The sequence below is a fragment of the Urtica dioica genome, chromosome 1, assembly GCF_054948205.1.
Source record: "Urtica dioica subsp. dioica isolate 48M chromosome 1, U.dioica_male_clone48M_v1_H2, whole genome shotgun sequence".
Classification (NCBI taxonomy): domain Eukaryota; kingdom Viridiplantae; phylum Streptophyta; class Magnoliopsida; order Rosales; family Urticaceae; genus Urtica; species Urtica dioica.
In genome coordinates this window covers 6684944-6698984 of record NC_142756.1, presented here as the reverse complement: position 1 = coordinate 6698984, position 14041 = coordinate 6684944, and the positions used below count along the sequence as shown (strand labels likewise).

The 14041-nt window shown below is 37.2% G+C and overlaps 2 protein-coding genes across 2 annotated transcripts; both read right to left on the bottom strand.

The window, feature by feature from the left end:
- Nucleotides 1-642: 642 nt before the first annotated feature.
- LOC149406832 (uncharacterized) lies at nucleotides 643-1272 on the bottom strand. The gene has a single exon (XM_089617808.1). It carries the CDS (start codon nucleotides 1270-1272, stop codon nucleotides 643-645), a length of 630 nt encoding a protein of 209 aa, XP_089473934.1.
- Nucleotides 1273-2728: 1456 nt separating this feature from the next.
- On the bottom strand, nucleotides 2729-3518 carry LOC149406831 (18.5 kDa class I heat shock protein-like). Its single transcript, XM_089609126.1, has one exon. It carries the CDS (start codon nucleotides 3403-3405, stop codon nucleotides 2947-2949), a length of 459 nt encoding a protein of 152 aa, XP_089465252.1. The 5' UTR covers nucleotides 3406-3518; the 3' UTR covers nucleotides 2729-2946.
- Between the last annotated feature and the right edge of the window lie 10523 nt (nucleotides 3519-14041).

The following is a 14041-nucleotide window of genomic DNA, read 5'->3' as shown; positions in this document are numbered from 1 at the left end:
CTTATCTCAATTCTATTGCCTCATAATCATAATATTATTATCACCACATGGTTCGTTCGAAAATTGTCTCAGACCTGACAAGATCAGCAATGAATAGCGACCATTTTTTATCCCTCTTCTCATTTTCACAGTGATGAGATTGGTACAGGCTATGTTCTCCATCTCATCAATGTGGATAAACTCTTCTTAAGACTTCTTTTCTGATAAAATGAAGTAGAGATTTTACATTTTAGTGTCACTATGGTTAGATTAAGACTGAGTGTCCAATCATGGAAAGATAGTGCGTTGCAGGGCTGAACGAGGTGCCTTGGTTTTGGTTCCCTCAAACATGGAACGTTGAAACTCGAACGATGATGTTTTGCCTAGTTGTCAGAATGGACGGGAAAAAAAAAACAAAGAAGCAGAAATTTACCAATGCTCGTTAAGATTGCTACTCATAGTGGTTGTTTACTGAGATTGTCTAGAGTTGTTACAGGCCTCCATGTGGTTGATTGTTTTTTTTTTTTTTTTTTAATTATTATTATTACAATTTTGTTGCTTTCATGCATTGTTTCCAAAAGTTTATTTATTTGTTTTCTTTCTAGCGCATTATAATTGACGAATGAAATTCACCAATTGGTTACGCATCATAGTTGGCCCATTTTATTTCTTGTTGAGTTTCTTCGGATCTTGATTGACATTCATCGCCATCGAAGAGGTCTGATCAACTCCATTTGCCATGTCCATCTGGATCGCCTTTTGCTTTTCTTCTTGAGTAATCGCAAAGACCTTGTTTATCGGAGGAGTGGGATCCATCAGCAAGACCTGGCCTCTTGCCTGTGTGAAAGACTCATTGAGTCCCATGAGGAATTGCATCACGTATTCCGAGTGAAGAAACGCGTTCAATTCCTTAGCTCCTCCGCATTTGCATTCGCATTTGCAATTAGGGCGGTGATTGTTGAGTTCCTCCCAAATTCCTTTGAGCTTGGTGAAGTAGAGGCCAACACTTTGCTGTTCTTGGATGCAATGAACAAAATCTCGACGCAGCTGAAAGATTCTTGGAGCATTGCTCTGTTGAAATCTTTCTTCGAGGTCTTTCCAGATCTCAGCAGCTGTTTCTCCATATAGGAGGCTTGCGTAGATTTCTTTTGAGACCGAGTTGAGAATCCACGCGAGAACGATTCCATTGTTGCGCCTCCATTTCCTCAGCAGTTTCGAATCTTCGGATTCCGGTTTCTGAATCGATCCGTCAATGAAACCAAGCTTGTTCTTGATATCGAGCGCAATCCTCATAGATCTGCTCCAAGAAACGTAATTGTCGCCGGTGAGGACTTGAGAAACCAGAAGAGAGCCTAGAGTATCTGAATGGTGAAGGTAGTAAGGATCCAGGAGATCGTCATCGGAGGATTAATGAGAAACGATCTTCTTTGAGAAATCTTCAGTCGATGTGTTTTCCGGTTTCGCCATTGTTACAGAAGCAAGAAAAACTCAGTCGAGAATGAAGAAGAAGAAAAGAGAGCTTAGGTCAGAGATTTCGCAGAAGCTCTGATACCATATTACAACCTAAGCTAAAGATGAAGAATAACAGAGAAGAAGAATTGAAAATGAAGATCTCTGAATAACATCTGAACCTTTCTTATTGAAAAACAATGAAACAGTAAAGGGCTATTTATATACGGAGCCACCGTGTACAAACCGAGCTAAAGAACTAAACAGAACAAAAACGACACAGTGATAAACCAAACCAGCTCGCGTGCAAGCACCAAACCAGCTCGCTACCAGCTCGCCAAACCAGCTCGCAGCTCGGTCAATAAAGCAGCAACCATACGACAGCAAACTGAGCTATCGCTCCCAATATTATATAACAAAATCACGGTATATATTTCTTGGTTTAGAAGCACGCAAATATTCAATTCATGCAACAAAACCTTTTAAAAAAATCTTTAAAGAAAAATGCCCTAAAAACCGTAAGTAAACGGGTTGCTTTGTTATTGTTATGATCTAAACATTGTCCAACTTTTTTTAGGGCAATTAAAATTTAGTGTCATCGTGATTCGTGAGCGATGTTCTTAGATGAAACAAAACTGAATTGCCATACCGACTCGATGTAACTTATTGAGAAGTTTAATACCGTTATTGGACTCACTGTAGTTACTCATTACAAATGATAAATTGGTAAAGATTAAAGACCGTAATGAAAACAAGAAAAAGAAAATGTAAAAACGTCTCTCATATGAAGTTCGTTTATTCAGTACAATCAGAAGCCAATAAATAAACATATATGACATAAAGAAATAGTATTAAATTAATTGTAATAGATAACCTTAAGGAATGCTAATACATACATCTATATTTTACTGAGTCAGATAATGGTTATATATCTCATCGCTTTCCTATTAATAATCCACATTTTAATTTTCCAAAAAAAAATCCACATTTTAGTTCGACGACAGTAACAAATTAAACATATATAAAATATACGCATCGGATTTGGCATATGAACACTTTCAACTTTTAATTATCATTGTGATATATGGCGTCAAATCAGGTCGAAATCACTATAATATTAATGAACAATTTTTATGTTCCATAAATAATTAATATAATATACTTAGTTCTCTTATAAAATAAAATACCCCGTCATTCAAAAGACATTCCTCCAATTAGTAATATTATTATGAAAAGTCGATGATATTTGTTCAAAACGGAAGATCCGCAAAACGATTCTGAAATTTAAACAAAATATAACTTAAAAGACAGAAGGATAACTTTATATTACTTTCTCACATAAAAACGTAATTTACAACACATGTTTATTGAACACAACAGACGGTGAAATTACAAGGAAACACAAACTAACTTGAACCTTCATTACAAACAACAACGCACACAAAACACATATATAATTCCCCAATACTTATTAAACACTCGCAACGATCTTAAACCAGCCTTTGAGCGATGAGAGTCTTAACCAGAGATCTCAATGGCTTTGACTTCGGGCTTCTTGACCTCGATTTTAGGCACAGTAACGGTCAGAACTCCGTTCTCCATCGAAGCCTTGACCCCCTCCATCTTCGCGTTCTCCGGAAGCCTGAACCGCCTCTGGAACTTTCCGCTGCTCCGCTCGATCCGGTGCCACGTGTCGTTCCTCTCCTCCTTCTCGAACTTTCTCTCTCCGCTGATGTGGAGCACCCGATCGCCCTCGACCTCGACCTTGACCTCCTCCTTCTTCAGTCCAGGAAGGTCCGCCCTGAACTCGTGAGCCTCCGGAGTCTCCTTCCAGTCAACGCGAGCGTTGACCATGGCGGAAGCGGGGCTCTCGCGGGAGAGCTCCGGGAAGTCCTTCAACGGATCCCAAATGTCGAGAGAGAAGGGATCGAAGGCGCTGCCTCGTCGGCCACCGAAGAAGCTTGGAACCAGAGACATTTGTGAATCAATAGGATATGATGATTGATAAGAAGAAAAAAACTGCTTGTGTGAGAGAGTGTTTTTGTTTGATTTTGCAGATATGTGTTTGATGATTGATTATGACCGCTTGAATTGGGTTTATTTATAAGGCAGGATGTGAAGTTTCTCGTGCAATCTGGCGGTTACGGCATGTCGTTTATAGAGAGAGCCAGAGAGTTCTAGAGTCGAGTCTTTGGGAATACTTCTGCTGTGTAGTCGTTTTATTTTTCTTCCCCTTTTCTTGAGAATTCATGATTTTTCTGAAACTTTCTAGATATGTGCCGCGTGGCATTTGTGTTTAATAAAACTGATGACGTGTTGGGCTCAGTTTTTTTTTACCATGATGTGGCGATCTGACGATTTTTCTATTTTTTTTTTATTTTGAAAGCTTTACCTGATCTATTGACAATACTATCAAATATTTTCTTACAAAACTATCCATTTCTCTTTTTCTTTCTCCTTTTTTGTTTAGTAAGACAAATTTTGCCGAGCATTTGTGCTTAATAAAGCTGATGATGTGGTGGGGTGAGGTTTTTTTTTTGACACATGATGTGGCGATGTGACGATTTTTTCTAACCTTTGGTTTATTTTGAAAGCTTTGTCTGATATGGGATATTGAAATACTATCATAAACAACTAAAAATAAAATATCGAAGGATATCTATAACCTCATCTACCTTCAAACCTTTTAATTGTAAACCTAAAGGTTCGAATTTATATGTATCCCACTTTACGCTTGGAAAACAAAGAATAGAATATGTCTATACTCTGTTATTTATTCAGTGAGTTAGACGTACAACGAATTCAAGCTATTCCCTTAAACCTAAGGGATGATAACGACCGATTAATTTGACATTACAAGATCAATGAACCTATCAAGTTAAATCATATTACAAATTAACCAGTCACAAACCGCAAGAGGCATCTATATCGGACTCTTCCTCAAATCAACTCTGGTGGAAAAATTTTATGGCATATTCAAGGTAAATAAATTTTAAAGATCTAGGTTACAATATGTCTTTAGTTGTTTTTAATCATTTGTACTTGGTGAAATTTAGTTATTTATTGTATGTAATTTTTTTGCTCTAAAACTATCGTTTTTACTTGTTCCTATGCCAATTGAGAATTAGATCAAGAGGATTTATTTTTTGTCTAGGTTTTAACTCACTTATGTCTTTCTGAAACAGTCCCCAATAAGATGAAATCTTTTATGTGGCGAGCATATTATGACGCTATACCCACTGTCGTTGGACTTTAAAGACACAAAATTATTCGATCACCCAAATGTAACATATGCTCGCCTTAAAAAAAAATGTAACATATGCTCTGGACCTTGAGAAACAGTTGGCCATATCCTCATTCACTACAAATTTGCAAAAGAAATTTGGAAGATCATTCAGCTGAGTTACAAATTGCTCTATATAATCTTAGTTTTGCTGACGTCTTAAATTCGGTCCAAAACTCTCTTGATAAAAAGGACTTACCCTTATTTCTTTGTATCTCATGGTCTATTTGGAATGCTAGGAATAAAAGGCTCTATGAAAATATTAAGAAGGACCCTTAATAGATTACCTTGTGGACGTCAAATTTTCTTCTTGAATTTCAGTTTGTCCAATCCATACGGTCATCTGCATATAGTTTGTCGAGTGATCCTGAACCTATACTAGACCACTCCCAAGCAAGATGGATGCTTCCAAATTGCGACCACTACAAGCTCAACGTCGATGCTTCAATTCCTAAATCTTCAAACTGCATTGGAGTTGGAAACGTGATTCGCTATTCTTCTGGACTGGTTATGGCTGCATTGGCTAAATCTTCCAGGTAAATTCACAATCAAAGAAGCTGAAGCTCTTGCTCTCCGCTACGGCTTATCTTGGGCTTTGGAAGTGTTTTTGCATATCCACTTTGTGGAGTCAGATGCTAAGACGGTGGTACAAGCTCTCTAGAAGCACACTATCTTCAATAATGAGTTTGGTTCCATTTCGTCGGATGTATATAGTTTATTGTCTAACTTTCCAGGAGTAAAGTTGTCTCACATCTATAGGGAAGCCAACATGGCAACCCATGGTTTAGCAACTTACGCTCTTTCCATAGATGATAAACTCATTTGATTGGAGGATTTCCCTCCTTCGATAGAGTCTGTAATTAATCAGGAACGCTGCGATTAACAATAGATTTCTATTTTTTTTAAAGTGAATTTTTTTCCTTACAAAACAATCCTTTTTTATTTTTCTTTCTCATATTCTGTTTTTTTGTTTCCTTTTCATAAAAATAAAACAAATCTTGCCAAAGCCATAATGCAAACCCCTTTATCTTCTTTCTTTCTTTCTTTTTCGGAAGAAGCAAAAATCACAGAGCATCCATGGCTACGAAACCCTAGGGATAAAGAAAGGCCTAGATCTCATCGTTCAAGAGGAACTCCTTTAGAATCATCGATTCGCCTTTTCCTTTTCATCTATGTGTTGAATTGAATGGAGAACTAATTCGATTATATGTAGGTTCAAAAGCCGAATTCAAGGATGAGTCACCGAAGCAACAAAGAGCAACAACAAGCATGAACGGTAAAGACAGCGTTGATGATCGATGTGGGGGTAAAGTTCCGCCCAAAAGGTAAATGAGATATTCGGCCATCCAGCCCAATATCGTAAAGGTCCATTTACATAAAAATGAATTAAATAATTAATTCTTGATTAATTAATTATTGAGTATTTAATTATTATCGGACCACCAAAAATGTCAAATAAAATATGGCCTAAATAATTAGATGAACTCAGTTCCCTTCCGCAACAAGCTTTGAGGAAGTCGAAGTAAGCACGAGAGATGTGATTTCGCCTGCGAACTCGGAGAGTTGACGATTTCTCCCAAACCCATTCAAACGAGGAGGCGACGTGGCAACAGACGAGGCAATGAAGGGCGAAGTCAACAATACGTGTCTCCGAGGATCTCGCATCTCCCCAAGTATACATCTTCCCAATTTGAGAAGATTTAGGGGACTTTTTCTATTATTATCGCACCCTATTTCTTTAACGCTTGTATTCCGAGTTCGCTGATTTGTTTCATAATCAACCGAACTTGACTATTTGTATTTCAAATCGGCCGATTAAATAAACAGTTCTTTTTTAGTTCATTTGTTCAAGACAATTGCTTTTAATTGTCTTCTCGTTTCTTACATGACAGTTTTCTAAGATCCACACAAGTAAATCGAAACAAACACACATAGTTTTATCTTTTGTTTTCTTCGTGATTGTTGAAGTTCGGAAACGATATCAACAATCGACACGAAGCCCCAGAGCTTGACGAGGACGAGATCCGTCAGGCGGTTCTGGGACTTTGATTTCAATTCAGAGAGGACGAACGTGACCCCGTCCTTCTCTTGACTCCTCCTCGAGGACATCAACAAGGGAAGAGGCAGCAAGGAAGTTTGAGTCTTGGGAGTTCGTGCAATCTTAGAATATGGGAATGATTTAGTTGCCGACGTGGCTTTCACCGTTGTGCAAGAGATGGTCGATGAAATGCTCCAATGAATTTCTAGAGGTGATCAATACATGTTTGTATTGAAAATGTTTCAATTTGGGATGTTTGGTTCTTAGTGGAATGAAAAGGGAATTGATAACATTATGTTCGGTTTGGCCAAAAAGGATGTAAACGAAACAACATAAAATTTATATTTTTTTTTCAATCTCAAGATTTGGCCCCCAAATATCTTTTTAGATTTATATCTTTTGCAATATTTTTTTATCTATAAGATTTCTTGACCAATTAGTCACGAAATCAGGGAATTTCGTGATAGATGTGTCACAAAATTTGTCATGAAATTGAAAAATTTTGTGATAGATTTCATTAAGGGAATTACAGTCTTTTTTTTTTTATATATTTAGTAATAGATCTGTCAAATTTTCATTTTTAGTTGATTTTTGAGAAGTATCAACTAAATGGTAATATTGGTGGCAAGTTGATATTTTTTTTCTTTTTTAAAAAATTTCATTTTTACATTTTTCTAATGAATGTATATTTGTTTCGGCCAAATAATTTCAGTTGCATATTTTCTTTTTTTAATGCTACAAAAGAAATTAACATTCCGGAAGGAATATGAGATATTGACAGCACCATTTGGGTTGCATTTACCAATTTTCAACCAAACAAAAAATCGGACAGATCTATTACTATGCCCTGTGTGTAAAGACCTTTGTACCCTAAAAACTCAATTACATTTTAAAATCCGAAAAAAACGTCCACGCTCTCTTTCATTTTCGTTTACAACGCTCTCAACTTTGTCACTTTTCATTTTCATTTCCCCGTCTCTTCAGTTCCCACACCCTTTCCACTTCTCTCCCGTCTTCTCTTAACTTCTCTCTCGTCTCCATCGAAACCCAAACCAAAAGCATTAAAAACCCTAACCCTTTAATCAACGAAATCCAATGACGAAGCTAAAGAAAGGGAAGGTTGTTCAACCTCCGTCGTCCACCCTCTGTCGAAGCCCACGAAAAGCGGCGATGGTAAAAAATGAAGGACCACGATAAACGGTGCCATCTCTCAAGCTGAAGGCCACAGACGCTCTGTCTCTCGAGCAAAAATCCAAAAATAAGGCCGATAACCCAGCCCAAGATCCAAATGACGACGCATCGATCCACGGAGAGCGATGACGATTTCATGGTGAAGTGAAATCCGAGAAACATAGACAACGGAAAATCTCTTGTTGTAGAGGCAACAACGTCAAAACCCGTTCCAAAAAAGGTATGTGTTTTAGGGTACACACATATTTTCCAAAAAAAAGAGGAACAATATGTTTGTATGTTTGGGTGAAAAATTGTTTCACGAAATTGGTGTGTTGATGTGTTAAAATGATGAGTTGCATGTATTTTTAGGTCCGAATGCCCACGAAATTGGTCATTTTTTGTTACCTCACGAATCAAATATTTCGGGACTCATCGGTCACGATTTTGTTTTTTTCGTGACACTTGAGTCACAAAATTGACAAATTAATGACAAGTATGGAATAGATAAGCTTGATTGTTCTGTAATTTTTTTTACAATGATTGTTTCATAATTGACTTATTTGCCAATGTGGTTTTTATTTTTGTTTAGGTGTGGACACGGTATATTCCCAAACAAAGTATTAGAGGGTGTGGTTTCAATATCCATGAAGGGATTGGAGAATTTTCAAACCATGTTTGTGAACCGTAAGCCAGAGGTAAAGGCCTGTTTGTACCAATCATGATTTGGACAGTTTATGGGTCTAGAAAAGATTGTCTGATCATCTTCGATCATCATTCATTTGATCATAGGGAGCGAGAGGTTTGAGGGTGAAGTTTTTGAAAAACTAGAAATCGAGATATGATGGAGAGCTCAAGATTTCACAAGCGAACACTTCCAGAAAATCAGACATCTGAAATTCGTGGATATGTACAAGGAGTTCACGTTCGAGGGCAAAGTTAGGTTCGAGAGCATATACGAAATTGTTTTCTTGCCTTCCCTTTACAAGAGAGATTATTCCTTCCTCCACTAAAGCAAGGACTGGCCAATAGAAAAAGAGGTAAAGTACCTGAAAGTTTACTTTCTAGTCAATGTCCTCCTTGGTGTCAACGCAAAAATGAAGTCCCCAAATGTGGAGTTAATTAAGCTTGTCGAGGAATTCAACCGCCATCCATGGGGCAACTTGGTCTGGGATTCTTACATTACGAGTGTTCGAAGGTTTGTGGATAAGCTAGAGCTGCTATCGGAGGAAGAGTCAATGCTCGCATCCACTTTTGTTAACATTGTTGCCTGATATTTCTCTGATAGCATAGTCATAGTTGTTGAGGCCTTTATTCTTCGTTCGTATAACCAAACTTGCATTTTCTCCCTCAGCCAATCAAGGCAACTGGAAATTGGATATTACCTAGCTTTCACGGTCAGCGCATTCATAGACTCAGCGTTGTTGAAAGTTACGATCAAGTACCTTGAAGTCTTGAAGTAACAACGTGCCCGCTTCTCGTTTCGTACTTCGTTCACAAGGTACAATCGTATCAACGAGTCTTCCTTGTCCAACATACACATGAACTTTTCCCATTCAAATTAAGTATATGTCGTTGTTGCACCGTAGAACTTTCATTTGAATTCCTTGTCAAGACTTTTGAATTTTGCCATGACGTTATTCTTCACATGATATGCGCAGAAACTATGTTCTGCTCTTGGAAATACTTTCTTCACAACGTTAATGATCCCGGTGTTTTGGCTAGATACAATAACCATGTTCTCTCTATCCCTTAATGCCTCTTTTGCTTTTTTTGAAGAAGTAAAACCATGACTTCAATGATTCCGGCTCATCAACACCAAAGGCAAGCGAGAAAATCTGCTCATTCGCGTCCATCACGCACGCCGTAAACATAATGCCCTTGCAATAGTTTATCAAGAAGATTGCATCAACAATAAGGGCCGACCGACAATACTTCCATCCCTCTATAAACAGAGCCAGAGAAACAAAAGAGTGCATAAAGTACTTGTGAGGGTCAGTGACTAGGTCGATGACCAAACTTGGATTCTTTTGCTCTAACATGTATTTGTAAATCGCATAAGAGCCGTACGACGCATCCTCAGTGCTATATAAGGACCATATTCCTGCCTCTTTTGCCCTCAATTCTTTTTTGTATGACACACTGACTCCAACCTCTGTCTCCATGTAACTCTGAATTTCATTTGGGCTAGTACTATGAAGACTTAGATCCCGGTATTTATGTTTCACGATCTCTCCAACCAATATTTCTGTAGCTTGTGGTTGACTTTTTTGCCTATCCTCAGCTGAACAAGCGTGTTTCGAATCATATCTGAAATTAGTGTAACTCACAGAGTCAACTATTAATATGAAATGCATAAATTTCATGACTAATAAATCACGAAATACGATATTTCGGGGCTGTGTATTTGGAAACTTTACCTCATAATTTGGAATATATCTGTTTTCTTCATCTTCACCGCCCGGACCGCCCAATCACAAATTTTACTCGCACAAATGACATGGAGGAAATTTGGAGATGAATTATTCGCTTTGAAATGAAAATGATTATTTAATGTATCCATGTTCAAATGCTTTTGCAATACCTTTTTATTTGCATACAATGTGCGCCTCAGGACACATACCATGGATAAAATTTCTAGCACTTCAAATCGTTGTCCATCATGAGTTCTGGACCTGTACCCGAAATTCCGGCAGTGTCTTGACGTGGATAAGTGATGTTGGAGAGGTTTGGCTCAGTTCTAGTTTCCTTCTTTGCAATGGAGTAGGCTCTTCTATAGGTGGCGGAGCCTGTCTTGGTTGCTGAGACGGTGGCGTAGGCTCTATAGCTTGGTGAGATGGTGGAGTTGTTAGGAAATTTTGCCACGAGAAGATTTATTTGTAATTTTCGCTGAAGTTATCAATAAAATTAAGTTATGACATTTTATCTATATAAATCGAAAGCGTTATTTCTGTTTAAAAATTAATGAAACATTCATCAAATCCTTAGTCTCCGTATTAAACCGTATTATATGGTGGGCATCTAAATTCGGGCGGTGAACTAAAACAATAGTAGATGATTGATTTATGTCTGGATAGCTGAATCTAAAATCATATATGTGAAACACAAGTGAAGGTTGATCACTTGGTGGAAGCATTCTACACTTTTGGTAAGTGTACGACTAGGCAAACTTTGGTTGTTGATGTGTCGTTTAATTACCGTTACGACACACTGACCAGGATCACTAAAATGGTCACAGTAAGACTTAATCTAAATCCTGAAGTGATCATGGACTTCTAGGTCATATTACCGAATTCTTTGACTCATTCGTTAAAGGCTACTATTATGCTGGAATACTTATGTCTTGGGAGTTCGGGATATGATATGAGCAGAATGTCAATGTTCATTCACCTAAGGGTTGATTCCATAACCGATAGATTGCATGCACTTTCGTAGTAAGTATACGTCTGAAAGAATCTTTCGCTAGGGAAGCAACGGTGCTTATGGAATATATGCATCAAGAGAGTTATAACGGAATAATTGGCCTTTCTCGATGCGGGTTGAACCTGAAGGATTTTGATCACGAACTGATTATATCAGTGGACGCTCTTACGATGATTGAAAAATAATACTGGTAATAAGAATAGTGCAGTTTTGGATTATTTTGTAGAGTATCCCTAAGATGGATGAATCGATTGAAAAAGAAAAATGACTATTTTGTTTTTTTAATAAGATTTGTATGAGCTTCTGTTGCTAGGTCTATAGTGCCTGATTCAGCTCTGATAAAGATGGATAAGAGCTCTCTAGTAATAATGAAGATTATTTATTATTACAATCTCACAACTGTAAAAATGTATTAGTAGCATACATTCATAAATTAGTCTATTTTCTTAATTAACTATTTATTGTGGAATTAATTATTTATTTTGGATCAAGTAAATAATTAATTGAATTTTAAGTTGACCTTATGGACATTGTAAAATTAAAAAATTCCTAAGCCTAGTACTAGTCAATATGGAAAAGAAATCAGGTAACTAAATAAATAAGAGAGAGAATAATAATGGTTGAGATATTTTCTCTCCATTAAATAAGAAATAAGATATTGTCATGTATTCTCTCTCATGAATATATTCATAATATCTAGGAGAATAATAATGGTAGAGATATTCTCCCCATTAAAAAAGGAAATAAGATATTGTCCTCGTTATTCTCAAATATCTAGATTCCTTAAATATATGAGAATAATAAAGAAATATAATATCCTAGATTCTTATCTGATGGACGAGAGAAAAAGTAGGATTTGTAGTCAAGATCCAATGGTTCATGCTTAATTACAAAATATGAAAGAATATATGAGAATAAAGAAACCCTAATGGCTTCCTAAAATATATCCATTCTACTACTATATATAGGGGTCAAGGAGAACACAATAGACACACAAGCAAAATGAAAAATTCGCCTATCACAGCATCATTGTGGCTGAATTCTTTTGCTCTCCCTCTCTCCGGAATTTTGTGATGTCAATCCCATAAATACGATACAAGCTGAATCTCTAAATCAAGTCGTAGTGAGATAACGAGTGAGCCCACACTTTATTTTTATTCCATTTGGAGATTACGTTTCGGAATATTACGGTGTCATCTCTGGAGATCCAAACGACGAGAGTCCTGTCGTTATTCCCGAAGATCAAAAGCTTGAAGATCGAGTTATTGGAGTTCAAAACGAGATCTTGAAGAGCTCGATTGAAGGAGTCAGTAGCAGATTGTCAAACATGTAAGTAATATGAAAACTCGTCATTTAATCGGTTGGTTGAATCGCTCTCTAGTTTATTCTATTCAAATCTGCAAATCTAGATCTTGTTTTTAATAATAGTATAAATAATTAGTCTGCTAGCATAGTATTTATATTCTGCACAGTTCAATCCCAACAATAGGCTGCACGAATGTATCCGGATTTGGTGACTCCTATTCACGATACTCAGATATAGGATATGGCATTTTCGGGAATGATCCTGATTGGATTACCAGTACATCCACTCTCATGGGTATTCGGAGTTGGAGTTAATCCAACACGTGGAGAAGAGTCCCAAACTATTTCTCGATGACAAATGATGCGTCACTAACCTCCACTACGAGATTCAATTTCTTCCGAATAGGTTCGTTCTTTTTCTCAAACAAATAACATCGCAAGCTATCATTGTCTTATACAATTGGCGACATAAAACCGTCATCTCCATGTTTGACGACGATCGAATGCGCTGCAAGAGTCAGCTTCAAACGGGCGTATAATGTTTGCATCAAGGGTAATCCAAGGTAGAAGACAAACAAAGTGCTAGAGTACCACCCTCTTTGTATACACCACTACTACAAAATTGATTTTCTGATGCGCAAGACTACTTAGCATATATGAATAATTCATCCATTCCTGCAAATTAAATACAAGTGACCGATTAGTCAAGAAAGTTCAAATTTCGTGACTGATTTTCCATATTTCGTGACTCACGTGTCACGAAACCTGCCACAAAAGTTGTCACGAAATATGCAACGTCTGAGAAATCAGTCACAAAATATCAGAAAACGCAACATTCCAAAATCATGAAACCCTTTGGTAAATTAAAACTTGGTGTACCAAAATTGCATAAAATCATGACAAAATGACTGAAAGAACTCACCCAAAGCTTCCCCGTAGAGTTATTCGATCTCGATCTCGACCGAAATCTCGCAAACAAGAGTAAGAGACAGAGTTTTCGATGAAGAAATTAACTGCAACGAAAGAGACGGAGATGGTGGAGGCCGCTGACGTCCGCTCGCGAGTTCTGGCGAGTTTCGTGGTCGAGATTTTTCTGATAATTTTAAGTCGTGAGATTGAGAAGAGAAGACCGAGAAAACATGTGAAAATAAAAAAAATATAAAAATATAAAAAAAGTAAAAGAAAAGCTCAGTGGAGAATGCTTCATTGGTTAAAGGTGAGAGATTTTACTAATAAATCTGTCAAATTTTGTGTATTATGAAAATTGGTAAGTGCGTGATATAGCCGTCAATATCCAAACGAATATATTTGTGTTTCTTTTTTGTATTATTTATTTATCAATTGTCCCCGAGTTTGACGGACTATCTGGCGTGGTATAGAGAGCCCGCGAATGT

Coding starts and splice junctions, on each gene's coding strand:
- LOC149406832 (XM_089617808.1), bottom strand. CDS start 1,272: ATGAGGATTGCGCTCGATATCAAGAACAAGCTTGGTTTCATTGACGGA.
- LOC149406831 (XM_089609126.1), bottom strand. CDS start 3,405: ATGTCTCTGGTTCCAAGCTTCTTCGGTGGCCGACGAGGCAGCGCCTTC.